The 18,332-nt window shown below is 42.9% G+C and overlaps 1 protein-coding gene across 9 annotated transcripts in view; it reads right to left on the reverse strand.

The window, feature by feature from the left end:
• Positions 1-18,332, reverse strand: part of rnf24 (ring finger protein 24) — a 181,813-nt gene that overhangs the window by 70,466 nt on the left and 93,015 nt on the right. For 7 of the 9 annotated variants that reach the window (XM_059965683.1, XM_059965679.1, XM_059965682.1 and 4 more), the window contains one exon: positions 5,706-5,855. In XM_059965683.1, coding sequence (XP_059821666.1) covers positions 5,706-5,848 — 143 coding nt within the window. In that variant the 5' untranslated portion in view covers positions 5,849-5,855. Of the gene's footprint in view, positions 1-5,705; positions 5,856-6,002; positions 6,564-18,332 lie in introns of those variants that run through there. The other 2 variants (XM_059965681.1, XM_059965680.1) reach the window with 2 other exon arrangements.

Raw genomic sequence — 18,332 nt, forward strand, 5'->3', positions numbered from 1 at the left:
GTCCTTACCTTAGAAATTACCTAGGGTTACCTATAGCCCCCAATTTTTCTAAGCTCCATGTACCTATCTGGGATGATGTAATCAGACTAATATCTGGCAGGGTTAGTGGTTCCAGATTCAGACACTCTAGAGTTACAGAGCATGAGATCGGGCTCTTTGCCTTAACTTCTCCAAGTTAAACACGGTGTCTATCGGAACTGATCCCATATGCCTGATTTTGGTCCATATCAATCAAAATCTCTCCTACCCATGTGGTTGCCCAAATGTCTTTCAAAACTTTCTATTTGTTGTAATGTACGGATCGATTTCCTTTAGGGTAAAGACTACCCCTCCCCTCCTTAGCACTATGTATTGATCTGTTGCCTGCACGTGCACTGTTGTTGGCATAAGCTTATTGCTCCCTCTCTCGCTGCAATGTGAATACACCAGTTATGGACTTCAGTAAGGCCTTTGACAAGGTTCCACATGGAAGGTTAGTTAGGAAGGTTCAATCGTTAGGTATTAATATTGAAGTAGTAAAATGGTTTCAACAGTGGCTAGATGGGAGATGCCAGAGAGTAGTGGTGGATAACTGTTTGTCAGGTTGGAGGCCGGTGACTAGTGGTGTGCCTCAGGGATCTGTACTGGGTCCAATGTTGTTTGTCATATACATTAATGATCTGGATGATGGGGTGGTAAATTGGATTAATAAGTATGCAGATGATACTAAGGTAGATGATACTAAGGTTCATTGTGGATAATGAAGTTGGTTTTCAAAGTTTGCAGAGAGATTTAGGCCAGTTAGAAGAGTGGGCTGAAAGATGGCAGATGGAGTTTAATGCTGATAAGTGTGAGGTGCTACATTTTGGTAGGAATAATCAAAATAGGACACATGGTAAATGGTAGGGCATCGAAGAATGCAGTAGAACAGAATGATCTAGGAATAATGGCGCATAGTTCCCTGAAGGTGGAATCACCTGTGGATAGGGTGGTGAAGAAAGCTTTTGGTATGTTGGCCTATATAAATCAGAGCATTGAGTACAGGAGTTGGGATGTAATGTTAAAATTGTACAAGGTATTGGTAAGGCCAAGTTTGGAGTATTGTGTACAGTTCTGGTGACCGAATTATAGGAAAGATGTCAACAAAATAGAGAAAGTAAAGAGAAGATTTACTAGAATGCTACCTGGGTTTCAGCACCTAAGTTACAGGGAAAGATTGAACAAGTTAGGTCTTTATTCTTTGGAGCGTAGAAGGTTGAGGGGGGACTTGATAGAGGTATTTAAAATTATGAGGGGGATAGATAGAGTTGATGTGGATAGACTTTTTCCATTGAGAGTAGGGGAGATTCAAACAAGAGGACATGAGTTGAGAGTTAGGGGGCAAAAGTTTAGGGGTAACATGAGGGGGAATTTCTTTACTCAAAGAATGGTAGCTGTGTGGAATGAGCTTCCAGTAGAAGTGGTAGAGGTAGGTTTGGTATTGTCATTTAAAGCAAAATTGGATAGGTATGTGGACAGGAAAGGAATAGAGGGTTATGGGCTGAGTGCAGGTCAGTGGGACTAGGTGAGAGTAAGCGTTCGGCACGGACTAGAAGGGCCGAGATGGCCTGGTTCTGTGCTGTAATTGTTATATGGTTTTATGGTTATAAACCATCTCTTGTGTGCATGCTTTTATTTAACTGATATGTAGTTATGCACAGACACAACAAGTTGGTGATGAATATGAAGCTGAATGTCAGTAAATATCACGAACTGCACCGACAGTTACGAGACAAAACAGCGAGAGCTAGACAGCAACAGAACGCTAAAGGACCTGTAAATAACAGTGAAAGACGCACTGAATTTAAACGGAATATAGCATGGCTGTGGCTTCACTTGGGAAATTTGATGTATTTGATAGCACTAATGAAGACTGGGAGTTGTATGTTGACAGGGTTCAACTGTATTGTAACACAAACAACATGAATGAGCAAGAGAAAGCTTAATGAGCGCAAGGTCACACAGTTTCTTATGCGACTTAACATTGCAAAGCCAGCAATTGGGACGTTAGACAAAATTGTTACAATTCTACAAAATCATTTCAGCCCTAAACCACTGGCAATAGCCTGAGAGATTTAGATTTTGCAAAAGAACCAGTCAACAGATGGAAGCCTTCCTGAATACATTGTCTACCTGTACAAACTTCCCCAGTGCTATGGGCTAAGAGCTGGATTTTCTGATGCACCGAGGGATAGACCTGTATGTGGCATGCAGAGTCAAAACACTCAAATGCTGCCATTGTCCAAAAGTGATCATTGCAATATCATTTGAGACTGCAGCAAAGGATGTAGCAGAACTGCAGAAAGAGAGGTTAGAATGTGACCTGCACAAAATGTCCCTGAATGGTGTAAAAAGCCAAAAATGTTATCAATGTAGCAAATCCTCCCATGATGCAAATGACTGTTGGTTCAAATAAAAGTCGGTAGGAAGTGCCACAGACAAGGTCACATAGAAAGGATGTGCAAGGAAGACTAAAAGCACAACCAAGTAAAAAGTCTCAAGCCCAAAACTCAGCAAATACATGAAGTTACCAACTGTTAAACAAAATCAGACAACACAGAGTCTGACAAATGCTCCCCCACACGCACCGTTACACCCATGGGACCAGACATTATCACCGCGGCAAAGAGTACATTTAGACTTCGCTGGGCCATTCATGGACGGCATGTTTCTGATTGCAGTGGATGCTCATCCAAAGTGGCCTGAGGTCATACCAATCAAGTCAACCACCTCAGCAAAGATGGTCACCACCCTGAGGGCTAACTTTGCCAGAAACAGCTTACCAGAACAAGTTGTGAGTGACAACGGACCACAATACACGTCAGAAAAATTTGGACTGTTCATGAAGAAAAATGGTATCAGATATTTGAAGACAGCTCCTCACCACCCAGCAATGAATGGGTTAGCTGAAAGGTTTATCCAAACATTCAAGAAGTCCATTAAAATGATGGACAAGGACAATATTTCTCTACAGCACAAGGCGAACAACTTTCATCTTGTGTATCAGAACTCTGTTCATATGACAACAAATCAAACGCCTGCAATGTGTTCATGAGCAGGAATCTGAAATCTCACTTCCTTTAAATAGACTTGAAATAGACTTCCTTTAGCCTAGTCATAAGTTACTGATTGTAAATAGCCAAGGTCCCACCATTGATCCCTGTGACATCTACCAGTTACTGAAAGGTCATCCATATTGGATCCATTTGTCCCAGTTCTTTCTTTTCTTTCAGCAAATTAAATCCCTAACCCTTCCAATATAATATCCGGCACTCTTACGCATTAACTTTTTATCTGGCACTTTTATTCTTCTAGTTTTCTGGACATCCAAAAATAACGCTACTATCTTCTCCAACTCTCATTACATCCTCACCATAGAAAGCACTTTTGGTCAAAAGCTTGGTTTTGACTGCTTAGCCCAAGATTGGTCTCAAAATATCCAAAAGTTGTAGCAAATAGTTGACTATTTGAATATTGAGCAGTTAGCACGTCAGCCTGAGGACTGACACTGTATGTTTTAGATCCTTCCCTTTCATCATCACATTTCTGAACGGTCCACGAACACAACCACATCTTTCAACTTCTGCACTATATATATATTTTGTAACTTTGAGTAATTTTTACATTGGTACTGCTACTATGAAGCATCTGTCAATGACAATAAACCTGGTTCTGATTTTGATTTTTGAGCCAATGGCTCTGCCCAAGACCACAAGAAACTACAGAGTTGTGAACAGAGCTCAGAACATCTCAGAAACTGGAGGTTTATACGCTTCTTGATTAATAAGGTTATGGGGGAGAAGGCAGGAGAATGGTATAATAAATCAGCCATGACGGAATGATGGCGCAGACTCAACGGATCTAATTCTGCTCCTGTTTCTTGTGATGTAATGCGTTTTTGGAGGGAGAGGGTGGGTATCTTCAGTTCCAATGAGACAACAGTCTCACACCATGAGAGTGTGGTGAAACAATGATGCAAACGGTTGTCCCGGAACCTTCTCAGTGCAGCTGGGCCAGTCAAATGTGAGTTTGGCCAATGTTACTAGAGTCACAGCAGTCAAGTTCTACAATTTCAGGACAGATCAAGGGCTGACTCTGCAAATCGACTTGAAGCTAACAGCAGGACGCTCTGCACAGTTTTTACCCATCTGATTTTCTCCCACGTGTTCCATTAAATTACTTGTCAAATTGAAAAGGGGGAGTCGTACAAGACAGTGATGATAAACTTGATTCCGATCACACTGAGCATCCAGTTCACTCCCTAATGCTCAAAGGGCAGATTCTTTGTGTAGAGTTAGACAAAGTCACTTTGGTTTTGCAATGTAATTATGTATACAAATTTACTCAAATAAAGTAATACCATTCACAGAAAACTCCTTTACCTTAACATTTAGATAACTTTAACCCCAGTAAAGGGAATATGTACACTCAGTGGTCACTTTATGAGGTAGCCCCGTACCTAAAGTGGCAACTGAGTACACGTTTGGAGTCTCCAGCTGCTTTTGCCCATCCACTGCTGCCACAAAACAACAGCTGCCTGTGAGAATTAACCTGGTTCTGATTCTGATGTCTGAGCCACTGGCTCTGCCCAAGACCACAAGAAATTGCAGACGGCTGGAGACACAGGTCAGCACGACATAGAAACTGGAGGGTGATAGTTTCTTGACTAGTAAGGGCTTCAAGGGTTACAGGGAGAAGGCAAGAGAATGAGGTTGAGACGGATAATAAATCAGCCATGAGGGAATGGTGGAGCAGACTCGATGGGCCTAATTCTGCTGTGATGTGATGTCAGGTTTGACATGTTGTGTGTTCAGAGATGCTCTTCTGTACACCACTGTTGCAATGCATGATTATATGAGTTGCTGTTGCCTTCCTGTCAGCTTAAGCTAGTCTGGGCATTCTCCTCTGACCTCTCTCACCAACAAGGCGCTTTTGTCCACACAACTGCCACTCACCATTCTCTGTAAATTCCGGAGACTTTGGCTTGGTTCATACAGATCAATACACAATTCACGACATTGAGGTAAAACAAAAACTGAATGCAGAATGTTATAGTCACAGACGGAAAAAAAAATTGGATAGGTATATGGACAGGAAAGGAATGGAGGGTTATGGGCCGAGTGCAGGTAAGTGGGACTAGGTGAGAGTAAGCATTCAGCACGGACTAGAAGAGCTGAGATGGCCTGTTTCCGTGCTGTAATTGTTATATGGTTATACGGAAATGCAGTGCAAGTAAACAATGTGAAAAGTCATAATGAGGGGGAATTCTGAGGTCAAGGTCTTATTGTACTAGGGAACCAAAAGACAGTCTTATAACAGCAGGGGAGAAGCTGTCCTTGAGACTAGTGGAACATAATTTCAGGCTTTTGCATCTTCTGCCAGATGTGAGGGGGAAGGGGAGAAAAGAGCTGGAGTGGGAGGGGTATTTGATTACATTGGCCGCTTTACTGAGGCAGCAGGAAGTCTTATCTGCACAGTATCAATGGAGAGTAGGCTGGCTTCCCTGATGTACTGAGCTGTGTCCACCACTCCCAGTAGTTTCTTAAGGTCACGGGCAGAGCAGTTGACACACCAAGCCATGATGTGTACACAGAAGTCGGTGATGGTGAAAGGGGACGTGCTAGACCAGCTCCCAATCAGTGCCCTGCAGGGAGTTAATTCTCGTTGTCAGGTAAGCCACAACTTACCTGATTAAGTAACAGCAGAACAATAAACTGAGAATGAAGACGAAGATTGCTGTCCCGAAAACCACAATGTAAATATTGAGCGGAAGGTTCTGGAACCCAATGTTTGGCATCCTGAAGCTGTGCAGCTGCAACTCAGAACTCATGGACTGCCTGCAGAAGGGTGGAGGAGGGGGGCAAGCAGTTGGAGAGAAAGGGAGAAAACAGTTGGTTAATATTTGCCAGCTCTAACATAGCCAACAGTAAATTTGTCTCTCTGTTTCAATGTTTGATGTAGAGAGAAAGTTAAACAGTCACTACCCCATCTTCAAACAAGAGAAAATCTGCAGATGCTGGAAATCCAAGCAGGATTTCATCTGCTGAAGGGTCTTGGCCCAAGATGTCGACTGCACTTTTTTCCATAGATGCTGCCTGGCCTGTTGAGTTGCTCCAGCATTTTCTGTGTGTTGCTATCCCATCTTCCTGAGGTTCCACTCAGCAGACTGCCCACTGTGTGAGATGCGTACTTTGGCAGAGAGCTCAGGAACTCACTGAAACGCCTGCCGTCTAACCTGATCACGCCAGTGCAAACAGACTTAGTGGCCACTTTATCAGGTACAGCAGTGAATCCGTGTGTGATATTTTGCTGGCATAGCCCATATACTTCAACGTGTTGTGCACTCAGATGTTCTTCTGCACACCACTGGTTGTAATTCATGAATAGTTACTGTCTCCTTCCTGTCAACTTGAACCAATCTCACCATCTGCTTCTGACCTCTTTCATTAACAACAGAGAATCTGCAGATGCTGGAAATCAAAGCAACACACACACACAAAAATGCTGGAGGAACTCAGCAGGCCAGGCAGCATCTATGGAAAACAAATACGACAATGTCTTGGCACTTTCACCCACAGAACTGCCGCTCACTGGATTTTTTTTTGTTTCTCACACCATTCTCTGCAATTTCTAGAGACTGTTGTGCATGAAAACCCCAGGAGATCAGCAGTTTCTGAGATACTCAAACCACCCCGTCTGGCACCAACAATCATTCCAAGGTCAAAGTCACTTAGATCACATTTCATCCCCATTCTGAAGCTTGGCAAGCACAACAAATGAACCTCTTGACCATGTCTGCATGCTTTTATGCATTCAGTTGCTGCCATATGATTGGCTGATTAGATATTTGTATTAATCAGCAGGTGCACCTAATAAAGAAGCCAGTGGTTGTATTATTTCCTCTCCTTGATCCTCTACCAACTTTGACTCAGCTGGTTTACCTTTAATTTTTGCGGCCAATTCACTACCCGGTACTGTGGTAGCTGATGCCCACTACCTAGCATCTGTATTACCTCAGTGTTTGAGGCTGCTGTCTCTAGCTTCAGATCCACAGACCAGAGCTACATTTACACTGAGATTTGGCATTAGAGAACACCCAAACCGCTCAGCTATCATCAGTGGGAAGAAACAAAAGTTTATTGTTTCAGGTCATTGAGGTTTCATCAGGATCGGGAAAAGCTTTAGGCAGTAAAGAAAAGAGGGGAAGGTAGGGGACAATAAAAAAGGCCCACGATAGGATGGAGATCAGGAGATCCTCTGACATGAAGAATATGAAGACTGATGAATAACAAAAGCCAGCGAGACAAAAAAAAGACTGCCGATGCTGGAACCTAGAGCAACAAACTATCTGCCGGAGGAACCCAGAGGAACAGGCAGCATCTGCGGGAACAAAGGGATTTTGGTGATATGCCGATCGGAAACCCTGGATCAGGACTGAGAGTGGAGAGGGGCGATGCCCAGAATGATAGGGAGGGGGAGAGAGTGATGAGACAGGAGAAGGGGAATCAAATCATACCTGTTGGAGCTGCAAATAAACCATAAGAAAAAGGAACAGAATGAGGCCATTCAGCCCAGAGTATGCTCTGCCATTCCATTATGGCTGATAGGTTTTAATGAGATCCCCCCCATTTCTTTTAACCTCATGTGAGTACCAACCTTGAGCCATCACATGCTACTCACACTTTAACCCTTTCATTCCCAGAATCATTCTCATGAATCTCTTCTGGACCTTCTCCAATGCCAGCATACCTTTTCTTAGATAAGGCGCCCAGAACTGTTCTCAATACTACAAATGTGGTCTGATTAATGTCCTATAAAGCCTTTGCATTGCATTCTTGCTTTTAGAATCCAATCCTCTTGAAATGAATGCTAACATTGCATTTGTCTTCTTTACCACCAACCCAACCTGCCATTTAACCTTTAGGGAATCCTGCATAAAGAGTCCTAACTGTCTTTGCACCTCTGATTTCTGAATTTTCTCCCTGTTTAGAAAATAGTCTACACCTTTATCCCTTCTACCAAAGTGCATGATCAAACACTATATTCCATCTGACTCTTTGCCCATTCTCCCAATCTGCCTAACTCCTTCTGCAGACAGCCTGTTTCCTCAACACTACTGATGCCCCACCTATCTTTGCCTTGTCTGCAAACTTGGCCACAAAGCCATCAATTCTGTCATCAAAATCATTGATAAATAACTTGAAAAGAAGCAGTCCCGATACCGACCCTTGCCGAACTTTATTAGTCACCAGCAGCCAAGCAGAAATAAGAAGTGGCAAATGAAATCTGAACTGAAGAGAGATTATGGGTGTCAGGAAATACAGGTTATCCTAAAACCCTCTTTCAGGAGTCCTGTGGGCTGCCAAGCCAGTGAAAATAAGTTCTCCATCGAGTTTCAATGGAAGACGCACATTTCCCATAGAAATATAGAAAACCTACAGCATAATATGGGCTTTTAGGCCCACAAAGCTGTGCCAAACATGCTCTTACCTGAGAAATTACCTAGGATTACCCATAGCCCTCTATTTTTCTGAGCTCAACATACCCGTCCAGGAGTCTCTTAAAAGAGCATATCATATCCACCTCCACCACTCTCTATACCTTCTTTTAAGCACCTTAAAACTGTGCCCTCTCGTGCTAGCCATTTCAGCCCTGGGGAAAAGCGTCTGACTATCCACACAAGCCTCTCATCATCTTGTACACCTCTATCAGGTCACCTCTCATCCTCCTTCGCTCCAAGGAAAGAAGGCCGAGCTCACTCAACCTATTCTCATAAGGCATGATCCCCAATCTAGGCAACATCCTTGTAAATCTCCTCTGCACCCATTCTATGGCTTCCACATCCTTCCTGTAGTGAGGCGACCAGAACTGAGCACAGTACTCCAAGTGGGGTCTGACCAGGGTCCTATATAGCTGTAGGTCCAACATTACCTCTAGGCTCAATCCCACGACTGATGAACGTTAATGCATTCTTAACCATAGAGTCAACCTGTGCAGCAGCTTTGAGTGTCCTATGGACTCAGATCCCAAGATCTCTCTGATCCTCCACACTGCCATGCGTCTTAACATTAATATGATATTCTGCCATCATATTTGAACTACCAAAATGAACCACTTCACACTTAACTGGGTTGAACTCCATCTGCCACTTCTCAGCCCAGTTTTGCATCCTATCAATGTAACCTCTGACAGCCCTCCACACTCTCCACAATACCCCAAACTTTGTGTCATCAGCCATTTACAAACCCAGCCCTCCACTTCCTCATCCAGGTCATTTATAAAAATCACGAAGAGTAGGGGTCCCAGAACAGATTCCTGAGGCACACCACTGGTCACCAACCTCCATGCAGAATATGACCCGTATACAACCACTCTTTGCTTTCTGTGGGCAGGCCAGTTCTGGATCCACAAAGCAATTTCCTCTTGGATCCCATGCCTCCTTACTTTCTCAATAAGCCTTGCATGGAGTACCTCATCAAATGCCTTGGTGAAATCTATATACACTACATCTTTTGCTCTACCTTCATCAAAGACACATCCTCAAAAAATTCACGACCTGCCTTTCACAAAGCCATGCTGACTATTCCTAATCATATTATGCCTCTCCAAATGTTCATAAATCCTGACTCTTAGGATCTTCTCCATCAACTTAACAACCACTGAAGTAAGACTCACTGGTCTATAATTTCCTGGGCTACCTTTCTTGAATAATAGAACAACATCCACAACCCTCCAATCCTCCGGAATCTCTCCTATCCCCATTGATGATACAAAGTACTTGTGCTTTGAAGGTACCACTTCCATCCTTCGCATTTAGTGTATTAGCTTTTGTAATTTCCACTGGCCACAACATGACCCATTACCAGTCAAATCAGCCCCTGTCCACTCATATTTGATTTTGGAGGAGCCACTCACTCCCCGGTGCACTCACTTAGAACTATAGAACACTACAGCACAGTACAGGCCCTTCAGCCTTTCATGTTGTGCCGACCAATATAATCCTTAAAAAAAAGTACTAAACCCACACTACCCCATAACCCTCCATTTTTCTTTCATCCATGTGCCTGTCCAAGAGGCTCTTAAATACCCCTAATGTTTTAGCCTCCATCACCATCCCTGGCAAGTCATTCCAGGCACTCACAACCCTCTGTGTAAAAAACTTACCACAATGTCTCCCCCAAACTTCCCTCCCTTAATATTGTACATATGCCCTCTGGTGTTTGCTATTGGTGCCCTGGGAAACAGGTACTGACTATCCACCCTATCTATGCCTCTCATAATCTTGTAGACCTCTATCAAGTCCCCTTTCATTCTTCTACCCTCCAAAGAGAAAAGTCCCAGCTCTGCTAACCTTGCTTCATATGACTTGTTCTCCAATCCAGGCAACATCCTGGTAAATCTCCTCTGCACTCTCTCCATAGCTTCCACATCCTTCCTATAATGAGGTGACCAGAACTGAACACAATACTCTAAGTGCTGTCTCACCAGAGATTTGTATCGCTTATCGCCATCCACCACCCCCTCCCCTGTTGCACCTTCCCAAGCAACCAGAGTGGATGCGACAGCCGTCCCTTCAACCCTTCCCACTGCCCAGCGACCCAAACAACCCCTTCAGGTGAGACTGGTGCTTAGACCTCAATACACAGGAACAGGATCAGTTCATTCAGCCCACTGCCTTCAACCCAGTGGGGGAAAGGACAGTCACGCAGCGGTTAGCACTACATGTTGCACAAGTTAGATTTGGGTTAGATTCCTGCTCGCTTGCAAAGTGTTTGCTCAATCGCCCTGTGACCACGTGGGCTTCCTCTGGGTGCTCCAGTTTCTTCTGATTTTCCAAACATGTATGGTCAGGGTTAGTGAGTTGTGGGCTATGCTATGTTGGTGATGGAGGCACAATCCTTGCTGATTTGACCTAAAACATAAAAAACCTACAGCACAATACAGGCCCTTCAGCCCTCAAAGCTCTGCCAAGCATGTACTTACATTAGAAATTACCTAGGGTTACCTGTAGCCTTCTACTTTTCTAAGTTCCATGTATCTATCCAGGAGTCTCTTAAAAGACCCTATCGTATCCATCTCCACCACCGTCACTGGCATCCCATTCCATGCACTCACCACTCTCTGGGTATAAAACTTACCCCTGACATCTCCTCTGTACCTACTATCAAGCACCTTAAAACTGTGCTGTCTCGTGCTCGCCATTTCAACCCTGGGAAAAAGCTTCTAACTATCCACACGATCAATGCCTCTCATCTTCTTTTAAATCTCTATTAGGTCACCTCTCATCCTCTGTCGCTCCAAGGAGAAAAGGGCAGGTTCACTCAACCTGACGAAGAATGATGCACTTCACTGTATTTTCAATGAATATATGACAAATAAAGCTAACTACTTTATAAATCCCTTGATTCTGCTCAGCCAACCATGGAAAACTTTTCTTTATCAACCTCATTCTCCTGTCCTCTCTCCATAACCCTTGGCTATGCCACCCACCAATCAGGAACTCTGCCTTAAATGCACCCAGCAACGTGGCTTCCACCATCCTCTGTGGCAACAATTCACCAACCACTAGCTGAAGAAATTTGTCTGCACCTCAGTTCATAAGGGATGCCTCTTTATTCTGAGGCTGAGCCCTCAGATCCTCAACCCCTCTACTAATGGAAACAGTCTTTGCATGTTCACACCATCCTCTAGAGGGGATCTCTCATTCAGAGGGTGGGTCGGAGTGGGGACACTACCTGATGGAGTGGAGTGAAGGGGAGCCTCACTACATTGCAATTACTGTAGGTAGGTATTACAGAGACAGCAAGGACATGGACTGTAAACAAGAAGCCAACAGACACTGGATCACAAGTCAGGGAAACTGGACTATAAAATAACAATCAAAGGATATTGAGTCGTAGAAGTGGACACAAGAGCCTGAAGCAGAGAATGATGAACATTGGTAATGTTAGAAGAAAGGGATTCAAATCAGTTGGCTGACATGTTACAATGTGCTGTGCTAAAGGCAGCCACAGGAGTCACATTCAAACCTGCAATACCCTGCTGTACAAGTTCAAGTTATTGTCATTTAACCGTATGCATGCATACTGCCAAATGACTCAATGTTCCTCCAGACCAAAGTACACAACACTGTACACACAACATATAACAGAGGATGTTTCCTGTGCTGGGAGAGTCTAACACCAGAGTACACAGCCTCAGAATAGAGGGTTGTCATTTTAGAGCAGAGGTGAGCTGGAATTTCTTTAGCCAGAGAGTACTGAATCTGTGGAACTTGTTACCACAGGCAGCTGTGGAGGCCAAGTCTCTATGTATATTTAAGGCAGAGGTTGAGAGATTCTTGATTACTCAGGGCATGAAGGGATATGGGGAAAAGGCAGGAAACGGAGGCCGTAAAGGAAAATTGGATCAGCCATGATGAAACAGCTGAGCAGACTCGAAGGGCCAAATGGCCTAATTCTGCTCCAGTATCTTATGGTGTTATAAAGTAATATTACCACAAATAAATTAAGAAATAATAAAGTATATTCCAGAAGACTGACATTTAGTATAAGGGGCATTTATAACACAAGTCAAAAAGTAAACAGTGTAACGCTACTGGCGCTTCATATGTGCTGAAATCTGGGTGGAGGCAGGGAGTTCAGTAGTCTCTCAGCCTAGGGGAAAAAGCTGTTTCCCATCCTAACTGTCCTTGTTCTAATGCTATGGGTGAAGATTTTCTGTCATTGGTATGTTCAAGGGCATTGAGCAATTGCTGTCTTTTTGCATTAGTTCCTAATCGGACTTGGTATATAACATTTATTCTCTCCATGTGGGCTGTTGGATCTTTGGGTCTGGAGACAAGCACTCTGATGGTTGTGTTGGGTTTGTGTGCTACCATTATTTTGTGCGGTTGGAGCAGTCTTGCTGTCATTTTGGAAATATCCCAGATGTATGGTAGGGTTAGACTCTTGTCAGTTCAGTAGGAGCTAAAAAGTTGTTTCCAAGAACAAGACACCTTCGGATGAAGTTTTTTGGATAGCTACTGCTTGAGAATACTTTGATAAGGTGATTTTCTTCTTTCTTTTTGAGGTCCAACTACAGCAGTGTGTTTCCACTGTGGGAATACACTGTCTGAATAGTGTTCAGACGCAACTTTGTTTGTGGGAGTTGGAATGATTGTTGAGATAATCGAGGATTTGGTCTGTATTCATTCCTTTCCATTAAACCAATGTTGCCAAACTTCCATCTGGATTCCTCCTGATCAGCACATCCAGGAAAGGGAGTTGGTCATTTGCTTCAACTTCCGTGGTAAAATTAATACCTTAGAGTTAAATACTTGCTTGAGCAAGTATTTAGTATAAGACCAGGAGCTGCTGTCTCAACGCACCAGCAGCCCAGATTCAGTGCTGACCTTGGGTGCTGTCTGGGTGGCGTTTGCATGATCTCCCTATGACCTGGTTTCCACCCACATCCTTTTGACAAGGCCTTTGACAAGGTTCCGCATGGAAGGTTAGTTATGAAGGTTCAATCTTTAGGTATTAATATTGAAGTGGTAAATTGGATTCAACAGTGGCTGGATGGGAGATGCCAGAGAGTAGTGGTGGGTAAGTGTTTGTCAGGTTGGAGGCCGGTGACTAGTGGTGTGCCTCGGGGATCTGTACTGGGTCCAATGTTGTTTGTCATATACATTAATGATCTGGATGATGGGGTGGTAAATTGGATTAGTAAGTATGCAGATGATACTAAGGTAGGTGGTGTTGTGGATAATGAAGTAGGTTTTCAAAGCTTGCAGAGAGATTTAGGCCAGTTAGAAGAGTGGGCTGAGCGATGGCAGATGGAATTTAATGCTGATAAGTGTGAGGTGCTACATTTTGGTAGGAATAATCAAAATAGGACATACATGGTAAATGGTAGGGCATTGAAGAATGCAGTAGAACAGAGTGATCTAGGAATAATGGTGCATAGTTCCCTGAAAGTGGAATATAATGTGTATAGGGTGGTGAAGAAAGCTTTTTGTATGCTGGCCTTTATAAATCAGAGCATTGAGTATAGGAGTTGGGATGTAATGTTAAAATTGTACAAGGCATTGGTAAGGCCAAATTTGGAGTATTGTGTACAGTTCTGGTCGCCGAATTATAGGAAAGATGTCAACAAAATAGAGAGAGTACAGAGAAAATTTACTAGGATGTTACCTGGGTTTTAGCACCTAAGTTACAGGGAAAGGTTGAACAAGTTAGGTCTTTATTTTTTGGAGTGTAGAAAGTTGAGGGGGGACTTGATAGAGGTATTTAAAATTATGAGGGGGATAGATAAAGTTGAAGTGGATAGACTTTTTCCATTGAGAGTAGGGGAGATTCAAACACGAGGACATGAGTTGAGAATTAGGGGGCAAAAGTTTAGGGGTAACACAAGGGGGAATTTCTTTACCCAGAGAGTGGTAGCTGTGTGGAATGAGCTTCTAGTAGAAGTGGCAGAGGCAGGTTCGATATTGTCATTTAAAGTAAAATTGGATAGGTATATGGACAGGAAAGGAAGGGAGGGTTATGGGCTAAGTGCAGGTCGGTGGGACTAGCTGAGAGTAAGCATTTGGCACGGACTAGGAGGGCCTGTTTCCATGCTGTAATTGTTATATGGTTATATGTTATATCCCAAAGCAGTGCGAGTTAATAGAACAATCGACCGTAGCAGTGTGTTGATGAGTGGTAGAATGAAGGAATGGGAGGCAAAGGGTGGGATGATGGGAATGTGGGGAGAATAAAAAAGGGTTAATTAGTCAAAAATGGGTGCTTGGTCATAATGGACTTGGTGGACGGAAGCACTTGGCTTGTTGTTCTATGACTCTGTAGCTAGTTGTATTTAACTGTAAGATGGCATTGAGTACCAAGTATAAAACGTACCCGACAGAAGAGATGTTGCTCATGGAGAGTCACAGAGCCAGGCAATAGCTATGCGGAGAAGGTGGGAGAATGAGTTTGACAAAAATGTCAGCCAAGATCGAATGGTGGAGCAGACTCTGTTGGCCCAATGGCCTAATTCTGTTCCTACATCTATGGTCCCATACTCCAAATGTCCTATCCACTTCCACAAACCTCTGCCAGACGGTAACATTTCTCATCATCTGCAATCTTTATGCCCTTCATTACATTTTTAAACATCACAGGCATTTGAGGCACCTGACTGTACAGATTATTATGCAGACAGAAGGGGTTAGTTTAGTTAGGCATTTAACAATTCGTTTAGTTCGTTCAATACAGCATTGTGGGTTAATGTGCCTTTTCCTGTGCTGTTCAGTGGTCTATGCCTCAGCCTCCCCTGGTCCAAGGAAAACAACCACAAGCTATCCAGTGTCTCATAAATGGAAAGCTCCATCCCAGCATATCCCGGTGAATCTCTTCTGTGTCCTCTACAATGCAATCACATGCTTGCTATAGTGGAGGAAGGACGTGATTAAACTGGAGAAGATGCAGGAACGATTCACCTGGATGTTACCAGAATGGGAGGGTTTGATTGTCAGGTGAGACTGGATAAGCTGGGCTCATTCTCCCTGGAGCAAATGAAGCTAAGAGGTAACATGACAATATTATGAAAGGCACAGATAGCGTAGATGACCAGTGATTATTACCATGATCTATAGCAAGAGGATACAAAAATAAGGTGGGAAAAAAGAAGTTCAAAGTATAAACACAAAAGATTCTGCAGATACTGGAAATTCAGTGTAACATGCACAAAATACTGTAAGAATTAAGCAGATCAGGCAGCATCTATGGAGAGGAATAAGAAGTTACCATTTCAAGCCAAGAATCTTCAGCATACTTTGCCTCAGCAGCATACTTTGTTAGCACTTTGAAAAATTCAGTCAAATTGACAGGGCAGTATCTGTCCTTAACAAAACCATGTTGACCCTCTGCTTAACCTTTGTCTTTCTAAATTTAAATTAATCCCATCCCTTAGAATTTTTCCAAGAGATTTCCTGTCATTGATACTCTCTACACTGTAGTTACCTGGCTCATCACCGTTGCCCTTTAGGAATACAGGTCTTCTGACACATCTGTAGTCAGAGAGGACTGAAAAATCTGTCAGAGCCTCAGCAATTTCATCAGGCCCTGGGAACTTATCCAACTTTTACATCGTCTAATACCTTCTATTTTTTAAACATTCTTATAATGCGTTCTCAAATTTCACCACCACCTTCCTGGATTCTCCAAATGCAATGTCTTTCGCCATAGTGAGGGGAGATGATAAGTATTCATTGCAGACTTCACCTACTTCTCTGATTCCATGCAGTTACTCCCTTTGCCCACTTTCTCTGTATACCCTCTTGCCCTTAATATACACACAAAATGCTTTGGAGTTTTCCTTTAATCCATCCCCAGTTCTAATTTTTTGCCTCCTCTTTGTCCTAATTTCCTTTTTCAGTAGCACTCCCTCCCCAACACATATACTTTCGAGACTTATTTTTCCAGTTCTCTATACCAGCTTTGTGCTCCTTTTTTTTCTCTATCCAAACTCCCTCCTCCCCTAACTCCTGAGATTCCTGGAGTTGATGTCTTTACTTTGAACTGCTATTGGAACTTTTTTGTCCTGACCTCTCATTGTTTTAAATTTGAACCATTTCTATTTCTCATACGAGGCTTACTAAAGCGGAACGGTACCGCAGCGGTTGGTGCAATTACTTTACTGCGGCAGTGATCACCGATTGGGGTTCAATTTCAGCCACAGTAAGGCGCTTTTCTGTCCTCCACGTGACTGCGTGCCTTTTCTCTGGGTGCTCCAGCTTCCTTCCACATTCCAAAATTTAGGGTTAGCAAGTTGAGGGCATGCTGTGTTGGCACCAGAAATGTGGTGACTCTTGGGAGTGCCTGCAGCATGAGCCTTGCTGATTTGATTTGACTCGATCAACACATTTCACTGTATATTTCAATGTACATATGACAAATGAAGCTAATCACCAAATCTCCTTAAATCGCTTAAAAGTGCCAGTTCTGAGTTTACCCATTCTACCTTATGGAATTGAAGCTTTCTCCCAGTTCAGGATATTATTTTCCTGTCAATCCTTTTGCTTTTCCTTGATGATGAAACTTACAAACTTATGGTCATTACTTTATTTTGAAAATGCTCCCCCACTGACATTTCAAGCCCTGGTTCAGCAACATTCCCTAAAATTAGTCTCCTACTACTACTAATAATAATAATAATAATAAATACTTTATTAATCCTGAGTGGGAAATACTTTAATTGCAGCAACAACACTTAAAAACAGCAGCGTGCAGACTAACTAATAATAATTTGCAAAATAATATACTGGTTTGCAATAATTTGCAATAATAACATACAAAAAAAATAAAACAGACTATTGTACTATGATATGTGTTTAGTACCAACATGTGCAGCATACATGGCTCAAAAACTCTCCACTTTAAAAAATCCACCTTTTTGAAATTTTGGACATGAAAGTAATTGAGGAAGTTATGGGGAAGTTAGCGATCCCTTGAGATTTAACCATATTGCCTCTCAGTTTATAATCCAGTTTCCACTGGTCTTTGGTCCAAGAGCTAGTGTCCATCAGTTGATGGTTCACAATCCAGTAGGCTTCAATCTTGAGTCTACAATCAATCTTTGGTCAATCATTCAGTGGCCATCAAACCAGGTCTGTAATCCAATGTCTATCAAACCCTAGTCTATAATCCAGCGTGTGAATTAGGGCGGATGGTTAGAGTAATGCTTTACAGCACTAGCTGTAAGATCAGAGTTCAAATCCTGTCTTCCTGTGACCTTCTATTTTTCCTGCGGCTTGCTCCACTTTCCTCCCACAGTCCAAAGAGGTACGTGTTAGACTTTTAGTAACTTGTGGGCATGCTGTACTGGCACTTGCATTTGCAGGTGGACCCCAACACATACAGTATCTGGGCTGTGCAGATTGTTGATGCGAAGGACACATTTCACGGTATACTTTGATGTACAGGTGACAAAAAAGCTAATCTTCTTATGTAACACAATTAGCCAGTATTCGTTGATCTCTAGTTATTATTCAAGGATATTTGAGACTAGATTTTGGACTCAAGCCCAGGCACTTTCAAACCTTACGCACAACCAGCTCCACAGGAGTATCATTATGGGAGTTAGTCTACCTTCTACTATATGCTGATGCCACTATCATTTACAAATCATTTCTTCTGTGCAGCCTGATGTAAGTCTTACAGGAGAGAATATAACCTTGAATCGCGGAGCAGATTAAAGCTGCTACATAGTCATTTAAATTGTCTGCTGTGCAATAACTTACGTTTTACATAGAATTCAACCAGAAGAAATAGATCATTTAATGCCTCAGGTCC

This window comes from Hypanus sabinus, chromosome 3, assembly GCF_030144855.1.
Source record: "Hypanus sabinus isolate sHypSab1 chromosome 3, sHypSab1.hap1, whole genome shotgun sequence".
NCBI lineage: Eukaryota > Metazoa > Chordata > Chondrichthyes > Myliobatiformes > Dasyatidae > Hypanus > Hypanus sabinus.